This window comes from Tympanuchus pallidicinctus, unplaced genomic scaffold, assembly GCF_026119805.1.
Source record: "Tympanuchus pallidicinctus isolate F22 unplaced genomic scaffold, pur_lepc_1.0 scaffold1, whole genome shotgun sequence".
Classification (NCBI taxonomy): Eukaryota; Metazoa; Chordata; class Aves; order Galliformes; family Phasianidae; genus Tympanuchus; species Tympanuchus pallidicinctus.
In genome coordinates, this window is record NW_026294618.1 from 101,024,288 (window position 1) to 101,042,692 (window position 18,405).

General features: G+C 37.7%; 1 protein-coding gene across 6 annotated transcripts in view; it reads right to left on the reverse strand.

The window, feature by feature from the left end:
* WDPCP (WD repeat containing planar cell polarity effector) overlaps window positions 1-18,405 on the reverse strand; it is a 141,212-nt gene that overhangs the window by 52,009 nt on the left and 70,798 nt on the right. For all 6 annotated transcript variants that reach the window (XM_052699147.1, XM_052699118.1, XM_052699108.1 and 3 more), the window contains exons 10-12: window positions 9,581-10,190; window positions 5,391-5,579; window positions 2,580-2,703 (exon numbers count right to left, since the gene is read on the reverse strand). In XM_052699147.1, coding sequence (XP_052555107.1) covers window positions 2,580-2,703; window positions 5,391-5,579; window positions 9,581-10,190 — 923 coding nt within the window. The remainder of the gene's footprint in view (window positions 1-2,579; window positions 2,704-5,390; window positions 5,580-9,580; window positions 10,191-18,405) is intronic.

Below are 18,405 nucleotides of genomic sequence, written 5' to 3' on the forward strand. Positions count from 1 at the left end.
CTTGCTTTTTTTCTGAAGCCCAAAGGAATTGTGGAAGATCCTACAGTATTTCGGAAACACTTTTTCATTCTCAGCCGTACAATTTAGGAACCACTGTGTTTCCTCCATTACTTGCTGCAACAGGGAACAAAGTGATTATTTAGCTTTTAGGAAATGTTCACAAGAGGGCAACGAATGTCCCCTAGTGCTGCATCAGACTAGCACTGACAATTCACAGAGCATCTGCATTCAAGCCTTCTTGCTTTTATTTTGCTATATTATTTTGTTTAGTCCTGCATACATATCGTGTTAGCACAAATTCACTGTGAAAAGATTCATCAACTATTTGTAACTAGCATGCAGGTATTTAGTGCCAAGCAAATATGGCTAAAAAAGAGAACGGATTGAATAACAAGGCTTGAGATACAGAGTGTGTAACTGACTTTAAATGCAGCCCTCCTGGTATCTACATAGAGTTGCCATTTCTAACAAACAGGTAGAGGGGAAACTACTCAATTTCCACTGTCCTGTTGGGCGAGACATGGTGATCCAAAAAGACAAGAGCAGAACTCTCTCCACACTCATAAATGCAGACTGGCAGGAATGGCTAGCCTTGCTTGGCTCCTCACAGAAGGTTCTAAAAGCAGAGGCTGTAGCTTCTGCATGCCTAGACAAATTAGTGAGCATTGTGCTTCCCTATGATTTTCCCAGACACTGGGAGAATTGGCCTAGATGACCTTCTCTCTCCCAGAATCATCCAGCTGGTTCACCATTTCTCCAACAAATCAGCAGCACGGTCAGTTTAGCCTACATTCAAATAATTCTGGTCACTTAAGAAGACATCTAAAAGGAAATAAATACCAATTAAGGCACAGTCACTTTAATACAATAAAGATCATCTCTGGACATGATTTCCTTGCTTTATATCAGATAAATCTGCCATTTTTGAACATTTCATTTTGTACTTAGATTATGTCTTTTCAGATAAGCTTTAAGCGTTACCATCTGTTCTGCAGCAATCACATGATCCTATCACTTTGATTCAGTTGAATACAAATCCCTTTGACAACAGGGAAACAGCAAAATAACATTCATTTGTTCTAAAATACTGCATAAAGTAGATTCTTACAAGGCTGCTTTATAGTGGAGGTAAAAGACACGGGGAGACTCTCCTATACATCTCTGGTCTGTGTCCCATATTGTCCAGGCAGCACTCTGGCACTGAAGCTTCTTGTCTGCTAGAGAGATTGAGACAGCATTTCAGCTGTGTTGAGCAGCCCCAAGGGCTGGAAGCTCAGCCAGGGCCCCGTGCCTCTGCATGCCTGCTAGCATTTCGAAGCAAATCCTGAGTCAGAGGGAATACACCTTTCTCCAGCAGATGTAAGTGCACTACAGTTACTACACCTCTCAGCAATCTCTGAGGCATTCTTTCCGCGTCTGTCCTCTGCAGGCAACTGGCCCTCAGCCATTACAGTTGGCCACGGCAGCAACAAACCTTCCCTGCTGGTTTCTAGGACAAAGGCAAAGGCAGAGATTGTACCTGGTATTGTGGCCGCATCTATGAAGAAAACTCCAGTAAGGGCTGGTACATATTATGCAAATATTTGGAACACTCTTCTACTTAGAATAATTTCCCATGGGTATGGACCCGTTTAGCAGAAAGCTGATCCTGTTCAGACTCACTAAAAATTTATATGACAGGATAAATTATTTCTGTTTAAGTTTTGGAAGAAGTGTGTATTGTACCATCAAAATAACTTGCAGTTCCTGGCTTTGCATACATAGACGACGTATATGATTTGGCTGGCACACAGAAAAATAAAGCATTGCAAGTCTCACCATATCCATCTAGACCCCTCCTCAACAAGGCTCTACAAACATTTGGGTTATTATTCAGAACATAATTTCTCCATATTTTCACTCGATGAATGATTCTCGGAGAGAAGGTATCATTTGTATTTGTGGTTGAACACATGAAAAGATCAAACTGCTGCATATTGACAGTTACAGTAGATCAGAATTTATGCTATTGATGTACCAAGGATACAAGAAAAAGAATAGCAGTATATCAGGGTAATATAAATTCTAACTGAATTTGGTATGATGACTTCTCTAGTGTTGTATAACTTACTGGCGCAGACTTTTAGATCTTAAACTGTACTCAAAATGACTGGAATACAAATTTATATTTGAGACCTCTGAGGTTGACAATGACAAAATGCAAAGACAAAATGTCTTGGATCAGACATTGCCCATTTGCATCTATTTAAACTTGAAGTTTTCTCCAAGCCTGTAAGTTGTTTTAACAGTTAACCTGCAAGCAGTTGGTGAATCTCTCAGAAGCATGCTATCTTCTTTCCATCAAGCTAAAAAGGAAAGTTTGATTCATTTTAAGTGCATTGATGACAGAAGAGCTCTGAATAGCGTTTTATCTGCAATACTGTACTTGAAAGGAATGAAGTGCAAGTTAAAATAACAGTAACAACGAATGCATTTTTTTCAGGGGTGGTCCTCTTGGAAAACGTTAACCACATTAAAGCAGGCAGTTATTGAAATATGCAATTAATTTTAAGTTGATAGAAGTTTAAACTGTCATTCACCTGAGCAGGTGGTGGAAGAACCTTCTTGCATATCTGCTGATGGGGTCTCTGTATTCCAGCACAGTTGTATCCAAGAGGGGTCTTGTTGGAGCATAAAAGGTTCCAAGGCTTGCCTCAAGCTGTGCTGTGGAGTTTAAGTAGAGCAGCAATGAAACAAGTGAAATCGTTTCAATTACAACAGGTTGTTCATGTTTGCAGTCAGTCAAATTCTTCAAACACTGCTGAAACACAATGTTGTTGTAGGATAGATGAAATTAAAATATGACAGCTTGTACAAACACAAATGTGCATATTAACTTTCATTTTGAGGCAGAGTTGACAATGACTTTGAGCAACAAAAGCTGTCAGAAAGATGAAAAAGTTTGTAACACATCAAGTTCTCACCAGAACCATACAATTAAAAGTGACTCATAAGAAAAATACAGTTTGAACAAGTTTGTCCAGTAGAGATCAACTAAATTATCTCAGATTTTCTATGTCCTCTTAGGCAGACAACAATGAAGTTCAGTTTTTCAGGGATTATTGTTATATCTTAGGTCAGCAGGTGACAGAACCTTTCTTTTGATGGCCTTGAGGTCTAAGGAGCCTCCTTCAACCAACACTTCTTCAAAAACTTTAAATAAAAGGGTCTGAAAACCCTGAGGGTTTGACTCTCCTGCAGTGTGCAGAAGAGTCAACCTCCCTTGTCATCAATAAAATAAAGCCCTTTTGTTACAGAAGTTGCATCTGCTTTACTTTCTGACTGGCATACTCCACAGGTATAGCTCTCAGCCATTTTACTACATGTTTCTAATACAGAATCATAAATAATACAGGAAAATACATAGCAGATATTCGTGTCCCCTGAACGTGTCCTGTGCTTAGTTGAGATGAAATATAATAATTATATTTATGCTACATGACTTCTGCTTAATAGTCAACACATAGTATGAAACTTTATATACAGAACTGCCTTCGTTTCAGCTGGAATTGAATTATTTTCTCCAGAGTGTTTGGTGGGATGCTGTGTTTTTGGTTCTAGAACAAAAACAATTGACTGAAATTCAGAAATAACTAATGAAGGTCTCACTCCTAAGTCACAGGGAGAGTTTACTATGCCAGCATTGGTTCTCCTGTCAAGACAGATACACAAATTGCTACTGCTAATCAGAATTTTGTGTGAGCTTTAAAAGCAAAATACAACCAACCTATTGTCTCATTAGGTAGAGAAGTCTCACTGATTTGTTGCTATTAACATTTGTCTGAACTAGCCATTTCTGTATTCAGTGATAAAGGTTCTTTATTTCCAAGCGTAGTTACATTCTATTTCATTAGGTTTGATTGCACTAAATGTGCTAATAGTACTGTGTTAGAAACACAGGCAAACTGCTAGTAAATTAGGTTTTGTGTTATCTTACTGTCTAGGTTTACGATAAGCTGAACTATAAAGGTATTTTCTTTCAAAGCAGCAGTCAATTTAGATTAAAATTGAATACAGCGGTACCTTTGCAAAAACAAGCCATACTTTCTTGCCATTGCTGTTTTCTTGACAGCATGTTTTGTACTTCAGAAATATTCCAACCTAGATGGAATATGAGTAACTACCAGCACAGTTATAGATTCATTAGATAGCCCAGCTTGATGTTGAAGGCAGAATAAAGATCTCAAGGATAACTGCCACATCACTATAAATAAAAGGCCTCACTGGGTTTTCGCTAATAAAAAAGAAAACAAATTACTATGCCAAATTTGTTAGATTCACACAGAATAACTCCCGGACAGAATAAAATTTCATCTGCTGTAAACAGTGTTAGGGAGCTGCATGGGGGGAAACACACAGACATCTATTTATAACGGGCATATTTTTTACAAGAGTTTCAAACCCAGCCTTTTTCATGGGTCCTTTTAAAAGCATGTTTCATTTAGAATTGATATGCTACGTTTGCAATGCAAGGAGTTTTTAATCAGATCCCCCAAACACGACAGTTGATGGTTTGGCAGCAATGTAGGACACTTTGGAGTTTTGCTATCATCAAACACACCAGAACCCTAAGTATTCTTTCTGGGCACGAAAGATGCCTGGTCCCCAGCTGTCTGCCTGCTAGACTGGAGGATAACACCTTCACTAAATCAAGGCACTTCAAATCTTGAAGTCTCTTGAATTTCAAGATACACAGCAAATCAAGAAGAAGGCACCACACCAGGCTTCAGCAGAGACAAGGCTGAGCCTAAAATTCATCAATTCTTGTGAGAGACCCCAGCTAGTACTGCAGGGGGGCAGGAGATTACTGCGAGGACAAAGGCTATAATCCTAAAGGAGGCAGCAGAGGACAGTGTATTCAAAGCCTTCGGATCTTGTAGCAAAAGAGTGACCCTTCACAAGCACCTTAACAATTCCACTCAAATCCTGTTAAAGGAGAGTTTCCCTGCTTATGTCAGTGCTGTCTCAGTATGAGTACATAACAAACATTCGAAGCCTGTGTTAACTAGCATTGGTCTGTGACCAAATTTGTGTAACACAATAAACTTACAGCGTATATGAGATAGTGCAATACGCGTTAGGTCATGCCTGTATCACACAAGTGTTGAAATAATGTGCATTTTATTATCATTCTTGGTAGAAACATTAACTGAAATTCATTCAACACATTAATCCAGACTTCACTGAAATAATTATTTCTAAATTCGACATTTGATTAGGGAGTGCTATGTTCAAATGGCTGACTGTTCTCCCTATTGTCTTTTTTATACAGTCAATAAATATAACATCATAATCCTTATAAGAACTACAGATCCCAGAAAAGCACATTAGAAGTGCAATCAGTCTCTTACCTTCTCTGTCTGGTGTAAGCTTTTGTTTAAGCAGGTGATTGACAATGGCACTCAAGCAGATGTAACACTGATGGCCCATCGTGTTCCAGTTCATGGTGTTCAGGACGTTAATTGCCTCATGTATCTCATCATAACGAATGTATTGGTGGATGATTTCCACAAGGCCCAGCTGTCCTCTTGTTATCACACCTTTTTTAGGAAACGTTAAAGCAGAAAATAGCGTTAAGAGAATGTATAATAGAATATTTTTCAACACAGTTAAAAATAATTACTGTTGATTAAAATAAAAGTTAAGTTAATGGGTTTCAATGTTTAATTTCTCTGTAATAGAACTCCATGTTGTCCTATCATATTAAGATTTAGGGTGCTCTGGACAGGGGACTTAACACATGGACGGTAGAGAGAATGTGGCCAATATCCACCAGTGAAAACATCATGTAGTGGAGCATTGCTAGAGAAAGCTCATTCCCAGATTTTCATTTTGTTACAAATGAAGCCATGCATTTGCTCACCATAAGAGAAGAAAATGAAAGGCACATTCCCCATTCCACAAGATCATGATTTTACTACAACACTTAGCCTCTGATCAGTGTGAATTAAAACACATTCTAAGATGTTGACATGTAGGTCTCAGCTCCTGAACAGGGAAGCTGCCTAGAAAGACGTAGAAAGTCATGTTCTTAATTGTCTCTGACTAACTAGATGATCACAAGCTGTAGGTCTTGCAAGGCACTTTAGTAGTTCTTCCTTCCTTTGGGTCACTGTGGGAATGTATTCTTTATCACTAATGCTCCAGATGTCAGGAAAAAAAAATAGAATAAATGTTCTGTTTCCCTCTCTATAAATAAAGCATAAAGCATGTATTAAAAAAAAATCACAATCTACATTCTGATGGTGTTTGTGGAAAATAATTCTAAGGAAAAAATTCTGATGAGAAAATGAATTTCAGTATGGATTTTAGAGCCATCTGATGGCTGGGGCAAAAAGGTCTGCTAACAGAGAAACGTAGACATGAAAACAGATCTCACAAAATTTTCATAAAAGTAGTTGTGAGCATTGTTCATGATGGACTATAGGAGTGGAGAAAGACGTGTGGGAAAAAAACCCTTTTGACTGTAGGTCCAGGTCAGACAGTCTGCTGAGAATTTGCAAACACAGACGTGATGTTATGTATTCGGTCATACGTATATATTTGTAATAGATATAAATTTAATTCTATACATATATGTTTGTCAAGTATTTGCATATATGGAAGACTATGGACATTATACTGTGTAATAGCTGTGTTTGATCTGTGCGCATCTCTGATTGTATCTAATCGTTACAATAGGATTTATTCTCCTTTAATATTTCTAAAGCATTACACAAGTTGGGAAATCTTCATATAAATCACTAAGTGAAGATGAAAATACTGATTTGCGAGCTAATTAAATATTATATTATATTTTAAATATCCACCTAGGCCAGCAGAGCTGTACCACTGGCACTGGTAGCAGGTCTGGCGTCATCCACTGTTTGGGCTGACATCAATGACAAGCAGCTGTAATGCTTTTAAAAATGAATTTGGCATTAGACAACAAAAGTATCTGCCATTAGTGTTTGAGGGTAGATTTAAAATGAACCCTTTCCTGAAATAAATCTACCTAGACTTATTTCAGGATTCATAGTTCTTGTCCAAGAGCTTAATGTGGCAGCTGTAAGTTAAAAATCTATTTTCCAGGAGACTTTTATGAGACACAATTCAAGTAATGTTAATATAATTTATAAATGTTAAAAACAAAGGACTGTGGAACTCCATGTATTCAAGAGAAGAGACATTACCTAGCATGAAACACTATATCGTGATTCAGTAAAACTGTGCAGCCCAGAATCAATCATACGGCTCACTTCCAACTGCATTCTGTGGGAGATCCTCCTATGCTTGAAGAAATTTTAAAAATGCTATGTATGATGCAATAGCTGTAAATCCAAAAATGTTGGGTTTTTTTTTTGGAATGGTAATAATAGGGGTATTTCTAGTGCCAGTAAGAATAGGTCATTCTTAAAAAATTAGCGGATTACTACAGACTAAAACCTTCACAAACTGCAGGACTGCCTTGAAAATTTTCTGTGTATTTGTAAATCTAGGAATACTAATATATATTTAAAAAAAAACAAAAATGAAAAAAAAACCAGCAACAGCAATTCTACCCACTGTATGGAAATTCCACCTTAGGTGTGGAAAACTGAGTGATAAAGCTGAAAACCAGAATGCAACAGAGAACAGCACGTTTTTGCACAGTGGACTGTAGAGGAGAAGGTAGGGAGGGGGTGGAGAGAGAGATTTTACTATAATTATAAAGAATGAATTTTAAAACGTGATAACTTTCAGCTGTAGAGGTCAACAACTTCCTATTTATTTGGATGCTTGACTTCTCTTGGGTGGTGCGCTTCCGGGCAACCTACTTGGGAAAAAGAGGTGACGGCCAACTCACTGCCTAATTGATTTAGGAACGGTGCCCAGGGAGACAGTCCAATTAAGTTTACAAGCTGGCAATTAGCAGGAAAGGCCTCTAAATCCCTGCACTGAGAGCCTGCTGCCTCCATAAGAACATAAATGTGCTAAAGATAGCAAGGGGAAAGCTGAGCTTTCTGGAAAGCTGTTGTGAGCAAACCCCATGAGGGAGGACTATAGAAAAGCAAGGTAGATGTGGGTAGAGTGCCTTCTGCTTGACAGGTAAGAGGTAATTTAGAGGATGTTTTTTTAATGGCCAACATGCACAAAAGCATCAAATAGCTGTTTTAATTAGTGTTCTGGGGGGCTCTGCAACCATTAAACCTGTCACTGAACACAATACAAATGAATCATCTTGAAATAAATGGTAATTTGTAAACATTTTTAATAGCAATTTTGGATCAACTCTTATGAAGGTATATAACTGTAAATCAGTCCAGTGTTTTTCCTGGTGACTTTATCTTTTTGCTGTGGCATATGTAGTAAAGGTTTGGTAAAGCCAGATTTTCTAATGTTTAGACAGATTTTTCCCCACACAAAAGCACATGCATCACAAATGAGTTTCAAACTTCACAGTCACCTGGCTTCTTAAAAATAGGTGTCTTCCTAATCACAAGAGATTTGTATGAAATACTTACCGAAACAAAACAAAACAAAAAACACACCAAAAAAACCCAAAATTAACTCCTTTTAAAGACAAAGGTGATTGTTATTTCTTGGACAGATAACGAGCAAAGTACTGACATTTTCCAGGATAAGATATACTCAAATATAATACACAAAATATACTCCCCATGGCTGTCTGCCATGGAGAAACACTGGACTGATAGACAGAAGATTTAAGCATGATAGTTTTTTTGGCACTCACACTGGGTCTGCACCACTGTAACTTGATTGGCTTGAATGGAATGAATGCAGTTCTCACTGATGATGAACCACAGGGGTTATATTCTTAGTTCAGCCACTGACACCTCATTTAACACTTAAAAAGCCCTCCAACTTTCCTTTACTCTTGTTATTCTGTTTGTAAACTGAAGTTAATTACAATTTTACTCCCTTAAAGCCTCTTTACACCTAAAATGAGAAGTGCTAATAAATTCTAAACTACCATTACTTTTTTCTTTTATTCTCAACTGCTAGTAAATTATTTGAGATGCTAAACTTCTTTAAAGGTTATGAAAACCTTCCTTCTTGTGTGAAGTTTTCAAGGAAAAAAGTAGTGTGACTTCATGTACCAAGGCCAGAAAAAAAAGAGAGTACTGAAAAACATACATTGTAATGGAAAAGATAGTTGTATCATATACAAAACTAATCTGTTTAGGAAAGAGAATAGCATTACTATCCTATTATGACATGTAGCTTATTTTGGTTTGTTACAGGTATTTATACAGAATGAATACAAATACCTACAATTGTATTCTACAGAGGAAAATAATTTTTAATATGAGAAACTGTTAGGCAGGGGAAAATAATAGGATTCTGAGTCACATATCAGACACCACAAGAAAAGATATTAAATAATAGTGAAACATAATGAACTCCTTGATTTGCATCTTCCAGAGATCATCGGAATCGCGTGTTTTTAAGGTTCTGGTCCCATTTATCTAAAAGGCTGTTTTCAAATGACATAAAACTTCTGAGGTACAGATGTTTCCTTGAGAGCCTAAAGGCTCAATAGATGCGCTCAGTAACTTACCAAGTTTAAAGCGAAGAACTCCTAAGGGTCCTTTGTCAAATCTAATGAACAAAAGATCATGGACATCCATGCCATCAGCTCTGGGAGATACAGCTTGAGCAGCAGCCCACTGAATCTGGATGAGGCTGCTAGAAACGTCAAAGTGCTTGCTGAATTGCAGAGTTGCCTCAGGTGAATAGTTGTCTGCTAAGAGCTGAATTTTAACTGGGGACAGTGCTGTGTCAAAAATCTGCAGCTCCCCTTGAGAACTTCCAACCAGGAATATGGCCCCAGAAGGGTGGTAGGTTACTAATGCAGGCAATAGTTTTGCTTGGGCTAACAGAGTCACTTGGTTGTACGCATCATACAGGATTATTGATGAATCTTCGCAGCCCAGGACTAGTTTGTCTTCTGTAATATTTCTGCAACAGCTGATTGCCCTTGACTGCAGCGGTATTCTGGTGACGGCTGCACACCGAATTTTGTTTCTAACACAGTTGTAGATGCAGCTGTCAGCCATGGGCTTTTTATCTGCAGAGATGGAGTGCTCAACTGTGTGAACCTGGTAAGGCTCCTTAGTGCTAAAGCTAGCATCCAGTGGATCCCATTCTGTACGAACATAACTCAGAACCTGTAAAAAAGCCAAAATGCTTTGGTACTTATTTGTAAAAAAATTATTCTTACATTTGACAATTTAAAATTAGACAGCTGAAAATACATTTTTTTCACGACTCAGTAAGCTAAAACAAGTTATTAAATCTATTGTTCAGGCTTTTAAAAGGTTAATTTATTGCTATAGAGTCTGAGCCATTTCTTTTATTCAGAAGATATAATAGGTTAGCAGCATTAAAGATAAAAGAAGGGATTGTCCTAACAGTCCTACTAGAAGAGAGATGAGCTGCTGACATATCAAAGAAAGGCTGATTATTCAGAAAAAGTGGAGAGAAAAATCCCCAAATATCTTAAAAAATTTATAGTAGACTACTCTAAGCATCACAGATTGAGCATTTTTGATCATTTGCTCTTGGCCATGGTAACAGAAAATACTATACTCTAGAGGTGGAAACAATGGCAAGTTTAAACAGTGTACACTACACACTGCCAAACAAGTAGGTGGTAGATGCCTTTTAGTGACATATAATTAGTTACAGAAGAGAAGAAGTATTCTTTAGAGGTACAAGCAGGTAGGAAGAACACAAAGGCAGAGTATGATCCAAAGATAGCAGCTGGCAAAAAGTAAGAATTTCCAGTGTAAAAACATGAGAGATACTATGAAATGATGGAGGCGACAGTGGAGTCCAGTGCAGATTCATTACGCATCTGAGAAAGAGATGTAGATGTAGATGACTTTAGAAGGGAAACTGTGGGAGAAGTACTAGTTGTAGTTAAGTTAAACGTGCTTTATAAAAAGCTATTTGTCTGAAAGAAATAGAAAATAGACTTTGTCAGAAATAGAAAATGTTAAAGAGCCAAACCATACCCATCGTGTTATTCACAGGATCAAGTTGCTGACCTGACACTAAAACTGCTTCTTTTGAGTCTAGGTGGTATGCAAGTGCCACTTATGAAAAGAGATACCAAAAACAGAGATGGAGAACACTTGGAAACTTCAGAGTGAAAACAGAGACATGCACAGTATACTTAAACAGTTTGAAGCTGATTTCCACAGACCACTACACTAACTGAACTAACTGAATCTAGCCCTTCAACTTGTAAAGTTAGAGACTAAGAAAGTAAGTTTTTCTTTGGCATACCAACCATGAATTCAGAAACAACAAATGGATTTTGGGATGCTGATCAGACTGATTAGGATGTTTACTTATTTTGTGAGCAAAAGGGCTTCTCATTTAAATGCAAGAAAAATCACTGTTATAATTCTGCGGCTGTAAACCATCTGCCTGTTAGTACAGAAGTCCTAGCTAGTGTAAGATAAGGTTAGGGACATACTAAGAACTACTTAATAGGCAAGAAACAGAACATCAGATGTGAAAGCATCTAAAAGAGAAGCCAACGCAACCAACTTGTGAAAAGCAGGTAATCTGATTTCAACGAAGGGCAGTGATCAAAGAAAATACACACCAAAGCAGAAATAAGAGGTTAAATAAGCTATACAGCTTGAAAACCCATTTCTCACCTGCTCCACTTGCTTACCAATGACTTAGCCTCTGCAGATAGTAATTTAAGTAAATCCACAAAGTGTGCAGTGGCTACTGTTCAGAAGTTTGGTTTTAGAACTGCTTAAAACATGTAGCTTATTAGTATGTTAAATTGCATAGCAAGACAACCTGTAAAGGGGTTATGTGTACAAAGGATTACTGTGACCACAGAGCTGTGTAACCCCAAATAAAGACAAGGTGAATTGTCATTTGCTCTGACTACGCACAGAGACCAAGACAGCTGCCTTTCAAATATGTGAAATAGAAATCTTGCCCAAGCAGGTCTTCAAAGCTTCAAAACTTAAGTGAAGCGAGCCTTGAGGCCCCCTGGGACTCTCAATTCTGTGTTCCTTTGGCAGGTTTCAATGCACCACATTATTTACCTATTTTTCAATGCAAGAGAAGTGACTGTTGGAAAACAGCAATAGAAACAGTAATAGAAAAAAATAAATGTTGCCATCAGGTCATTTGAAAGTCAGCAACTAAACCAAGTCTAATAACTTTGTTCTGTCAGGTTAGCACAAAGGAGGGACAAAACGTTGCCTGGTAATTTGAATTTAAAAGAAAGTAGAATTTTATATCTTGGAAGGTCTAATTTAATTAGCCTTAACATGAGAAGTTTCCTACCTGCTCATAATTTTGAAAGCAGATCCCTGAAATGAAGTTTAGGGTTCGGTTGGTTGCGGTATGTTAAAAAATAATATGCTAGGGAAATATTCCTAAGAGAAGACTATTTGTTACATTACAAAAACGTAAGTTTTGACATAATGTTTAAACAAGCTAGGCTTAAAGGAAACTTTCTAGAGACTACTGGCTGAAAACAAGAGAAACATCTCTCCTAAGGCTGGAACCGATAAACCTTCTCACACATCAGTGGCCTCATTTGCCTCTTGAAGGAAGAACAGCAAGCCTAAGAGACCTCTTTGTTCTGGTTTCCAATTTTGCTGAACATAACTGGTATTTGGCACTCTGAGGAGAGAAAAAGGATATTCTCTTTCATCTGAGAGGGAAGATTTGAGTTTCTCTGTCAGAAATTTTACTTTTATTAATAATTGCTCATGTCACTAACTGAAGAACTAAAGCTGAGACATGCAACTACAAAACCATGTTAATGAAGCTAAGATAACACTTTTGAAAAAAAGCATTCCTTCCAGGCCTTCCAGTACCTAAGGGGGGCCTGCAGGAAAAATGGGGAGGGACTCTTTATCAGGGCGTGTTAGCGATGGGACAACGGATAATGGATTTAAACTAAAAGAGGCTAAATTTAGATTAGATATAAGGAAGAAATTCTTTACTCAGCGGGTGGTGAGGCCCTGGCACTGCTGCCCAGAGAGCTGTGGGTGCCCCATCCCCAGAGGCATTCAAAGCCAGGCTGGATGAGGCTGTGGGCAACCTGAGCTGGTGGGGGGCAGCCCTGCCCACGGCACAGGCTTTGAACTTGACGGTCTTTAAGGTCCCTTCCAACCCAAAGCATCCTACAGTTCTATGAATCTAAGCAGTACAAAGACTAGCAATCAAATCAAAGCATATTTTTTTCCAAAGAGACGGTACTCCATTACCTGCCAGTTGTTTACCTACATGGTAAAGTAGTGATGTGCTGGTAAATGTAGTGAACACAGCGCTCTAGCAGCTCACCTGAAGGATTCCGATGGAATTCCTGACAAGCAGTAGTTCTAACTGCCCTGTAACCCTGAAGGGGAACATCACTATAGCAGTGTATCTTTCAGTTAACAAAACCAACATTTTCATGGGGAAGGTGAGAGCTAAAGCTTTTGGAGTTTCCTCAACAGCGTGTGGGACAACTGTCAGAACTGTGGAGGAGGGGCAGGCTGGTGGATCTAAAAGGATAAAGACATACTGTCACACTGCTATTTAGTCCATAAATCTTGGACTGATCAGTTAACCTCAGATTTCAAAAGAAGCTTTCTGGAAGAATTGCGCATTACTTTCTGTAAAATAAATAAAATGTTGTTTTTTAAAAATCCTTTACAGTTTAATGACACGTACATTAGAAGCCTAGCAAATGTATTTTATAAGTATCCACATTTTATGTACATTTGTCTTATGAATGCAGTAGTCAAGTGCCTCTACTACACATTTGTACAATTTAGTTCCTGCAGTACTGGCCTGTGCCATGCATCAGCTGATGGCAGTAAGAGATACTATGCATGCCAGCTTCTCAAATCCTAACTCAGAAATCATATCAATCCAAGTAAAGGAATCTGACAGTCTTGATAACTATGGGATCTGAATCGTACTAGCTAACATGCCTTCTTCCTTTTAATGTTTGAAAGAAATAGTAGCACTAGCTTGTGTAAGTGATATCACTTTCCTCAGTGCAAATCGTTGAACACTCAAAATTGAAGCATGCTGTATAGAATACTGGGAAAGAATAAAGCCCACATACCAAAACAAATACAAGTTTTAAACACTAGTACTTAAGCAGAAAATTGGCTTACCAAGTAGATTAAAAAAAAAAAAAAAAAGAAAACAAAAGAAACAGAAATAAGCTTGCTGTGACTGGACTGTGCATCTGTTGGATGAGACAAATGTTTCATATATTTTATGGATGTTAAAGAAATGCTTGCTAAATTTCACACAGTGAAGCTCCAAATAACAACAAACACTTTAATTAGAAATGTAAAGTGGGAAGGGTAATGCACACTGGAGTAAAATAGCTTTAAATACAGCACTGTGAAAGAGGAAAAAAAAACAAACAACACCTTATATTTAAACTCTTCTACAATAAAAATACAAGGCTCCTATCCAGCTTATTTATTTGGCTGCAATGGATTTCCAGTCCCAAGTGCAATCTTACTATTTAGATCCTCAGCCAACATTTATTCTTATTTTCTTTCAAAACTTATCATCATAACATTTATCCTGCATTATTCATCAAACTTTTAACAAAACATGGCATCGAGGATTTTACAGTCCTTGTTCATGTGTGTGGGAGGTATCTGACTATTCAATCACACAATGCAGATGCTTTTCTGACTGCTACAGTACAGCTCACTCATGTAAGGTCTGATGTGTTTATTTTACAAGTTTGTTGTGCCACGTAAAGGAAATAACTATTAAATGTTGCTGTGAAAAGATAATGTTCTCTCCCAGGAAAATGTTTCCATAAGACTGAAGTATAATTTCAGCCATTTGTATTAGCAGTAAAAGGAGAAAATAAACATAGTAAAGACAAATTTACTACAGTAACCAAGCCTCAGCATCATCACCTATTAACTTTTGCTATTTTTGTTAATGTTTGCTATTCAAGTTGATTTTAACATGACTGTCTGTCAAAGCATTTAATCCACGGATGATTTCAGATATGATCCTATTTATTCAAAGTAAATTGAAGTCTGCTTTCAAAAATTTCTTGCATTATCTACACAGTCAGATAAATTAAATAGCATCTGTGATCACTGGTACTTTAACAAAAAAGAAACAAGCAGTCAATTAAATAAATAAATTGGGGAACCGACGGGTTTACCATAGGAAACGGAGACACACACAAAAGCAGACAAAAGTTCAGCAGACACTGCTGCAGCAGCATGAGTGCATGCACATCAACACACATCATACGCCAGGGCTGTCATACATTAAACAGAAAAGCACTTTTATTTCTTCAGGGGAGGATTCCTAACTGAATCCTACTGCATGCAACACAGCAATTGCTGATTTCAGAAAAAAAAGAAAAAACGGACAAAAAAAAAAACACCGAAGAAAGTCAGAGAAATCAAGATTTGCAAGGAAAAAGTTGTCCCCATTTAAGGCCGTAGAGCACAATTCCAGTCACATATATAATGCACTTAAAATGTGAAACGGCTTTTCTTCTTTAAGTTGAAGTGTTGCTGAGGTACACAATAGCCTAAACGCGGCATGTGAACTTAAGTCACCTCGGTGCATATTGTGTAGTTAGTTACAGGATATTAACATGACAAGGGATTGGGCTGTCTTGTCCCAGGGCTGTTGCTGTCCTCATCCTAATAAGTAGTCTTCTGGTGGGCAGCAAATACCACTCAACATTTTTCCAGGGAGGAAGCAGTATCATTCAGATTTGCTCTGCAACAACAGTAAGTGCCAGTAGCTGGCAGATCTGTTCGTGGTTTTTGTAGGTCAGCACAAACATGCTGCACAAAGGCTGTGGGCAGCGCTCAGGCATTTTCTCAGGCTCGGTTTATTTTGTCATAAACTCAATATGCCAAAGAGCTAATCATTTGTAGACCAGAGATCCTGCTTTTTTCTTAATTCTAGATGATAATGATGTCTTACCAAAGTGACACCATTATTTTCACATAAAATGTTAGTGGCGTTAATTTAACACATTCCTTTTTGGTTATTTGCACAAACTGTCTGAGTTCATTCTCCTTATTATTCTTCTGTTGACAACAATCATTCACTTGTTAAAAAAAATCATGGTCAAAATATGATATATGTGAATTTACTTATAACTAGTCATGTCACATTTTTCTTCCAGGACTATACCTGAAGAATACCACAAATGGTAAACTGCTAGGAGTAGAGACAGGCAGGTTTACAGTAACACTGTGCCACCAACTGTTTAGAAGCTGTCTGAAAATGCTAACTATGTTTGTACTCAGTTTAAGCCATCCCGTGATCCTCAAAAGCTGCAAGCGTTAAGTTAAAGTGGCCCTCCTATGCGCAGGGGGAGAAACGTGTACTTCAGTTAATTGCAGACTGGGAATTGATGTTAGTTCTAGAGCTGCTGGGCTACGACATTCCCTGACTGGGAAGGGGAATTTAACTACCAACCGTAAGAATTACTAGAGAAATAAGGAAGAAAAACACAAACAGTACTGTAGGTTACCTGTCACAGATAACAGGAAAAGTGCCCAGGAGGTAAATACATGGAATAAACTACAACCAGCAAAAATAATAATTATCTATATATTTACACATCTACACATTTTCCAAAATGGTGGCGCAGTGCATAGTATTTTAATGACAAATAAAGAAAAAGAAATGTCACGTGAGGAGCTTAGAATTAAAACAGGCAAGTGTAGGCAAAGGATGAAAAGAGACTGAATAGTTAAATTTGGTAGTTCTGCTTTCTAAAATAATTTCCGTATATTTATATTACAATATAGGCTAAATTAAAAGGATTATGAGTTTAGGCCTAAAGGCTCAGTGAATGCTTATTATCACTATTGTGTTAAGCACCAGTGATGTGCTTGGGACTATACTAGACAGCCTCAGCCCCGAGCGATTGAAAGTCTAAACCAAAAAAGGATAAAACAAGGTGCGCCGAAAGATGCAGAGCAATGCTGTGATTTGGAAATCTCCCTGTAACATACACAACAAAAAGGAGACAGCTTTTAACTAAAGGGGTAGCTTCTGTGAATTTCATAGAAGAAATGAGCCCCTAAAAAACATCTCAGAAAATGGAGACGGCAAACTGACATTAGGGAGCATCCTGGAAGAACATGCAGAGACTTGGAAAGGAAATGAATGGCATGGGAACGTTACTGTCAGAACCAGGACTTACAGATGTTACGGTAAGAAATTAGATGTGAGCTGTGAGCAGGGTGACTTTTCGTAACGTGAAACTCGCACAGGAGAGCATGCTGCAAAAACTTAAGGGAACAGATGTCCCCTTTAAGTACCAGAATCATTTTCACATGTGATCGGTCATAGCAGCAGTGGAAACTGAGAACTGCAGGTGTGTGTCTGGAGGAGGAGAGAGATGAGTCAAAGATGACCACTAGTGGGGAGAGGCCAATGGAAAAGAAGAACAGAAGGTGGAACTGGAGGTAATTTAAACTTAAATTCTGCAGTGATTACTGATGCAGATAAGAAAGAAAAACTGTCTCAACTGCATTTTCGCTTTCAATGTATAGAAAATCCCAAGGGAAAACAACTCACTGAAATTAATATTATTTACCAAAGAAATAATTCTAAGATGTGTTAACATGTACATCTTTCCAAATTAAAGAGAACTGAATGTTGTTTACAGGAGCAGCTTATTTGAAGTGTTACTTTTGGTTTTTCCCTACAGGGAAACAGCCTGTAATAGCTACCACAGAACAGCTATCCCACAACTGGCCCTGAAGTTTGTGCTCCTCTCCCACAGCCAGTGCCTTTTTAGCCCACAGCAGAAGTGGCTTAAACTGAACTGAAAATAAAACACTCTATAAGATCTATATAAGATGTTAGTCCAGAACAGCTTATCTATTTTAAATTCAAGCTATAGCTCTTTTCAAAATATGCTCAGATAGCTTCATTTAAAAGTTTTTATCAAATATAAACTGGATTCAAATATTCTAACATATATGAAATAAAAATGAAATAGATGAAACGCCTAAGAACGTAAGACAAACAAGTGTCAAGTGGAGAGTCAAACTGTAAACCTATTCTAACTTGGAGCTTACAATTCTACCTGTAGATGTAGAATTTTGATTTTTCTTTGAGAAAAGTCTCTAATTTGATCAGTAGTCATCACAACAATTTAAGCAGCATCTGCTTGTAGTTAAAAGCTTACAATAAAACGCTTAAAGTAGATTAAGAAATGCCTATTTGTTAACACTGCAGACAAAGTAAAATAATTGCATTGGAGAAGCATGCAACAGCTACAGTTTCCAAAACAGGTTAAAGAAGTTTTAGTGGTGACAGCCTCAAAGCTCTTCCATTTTAAAGACCTAATGTAATTGTTATATTTCCTAGATTATCAGTTTT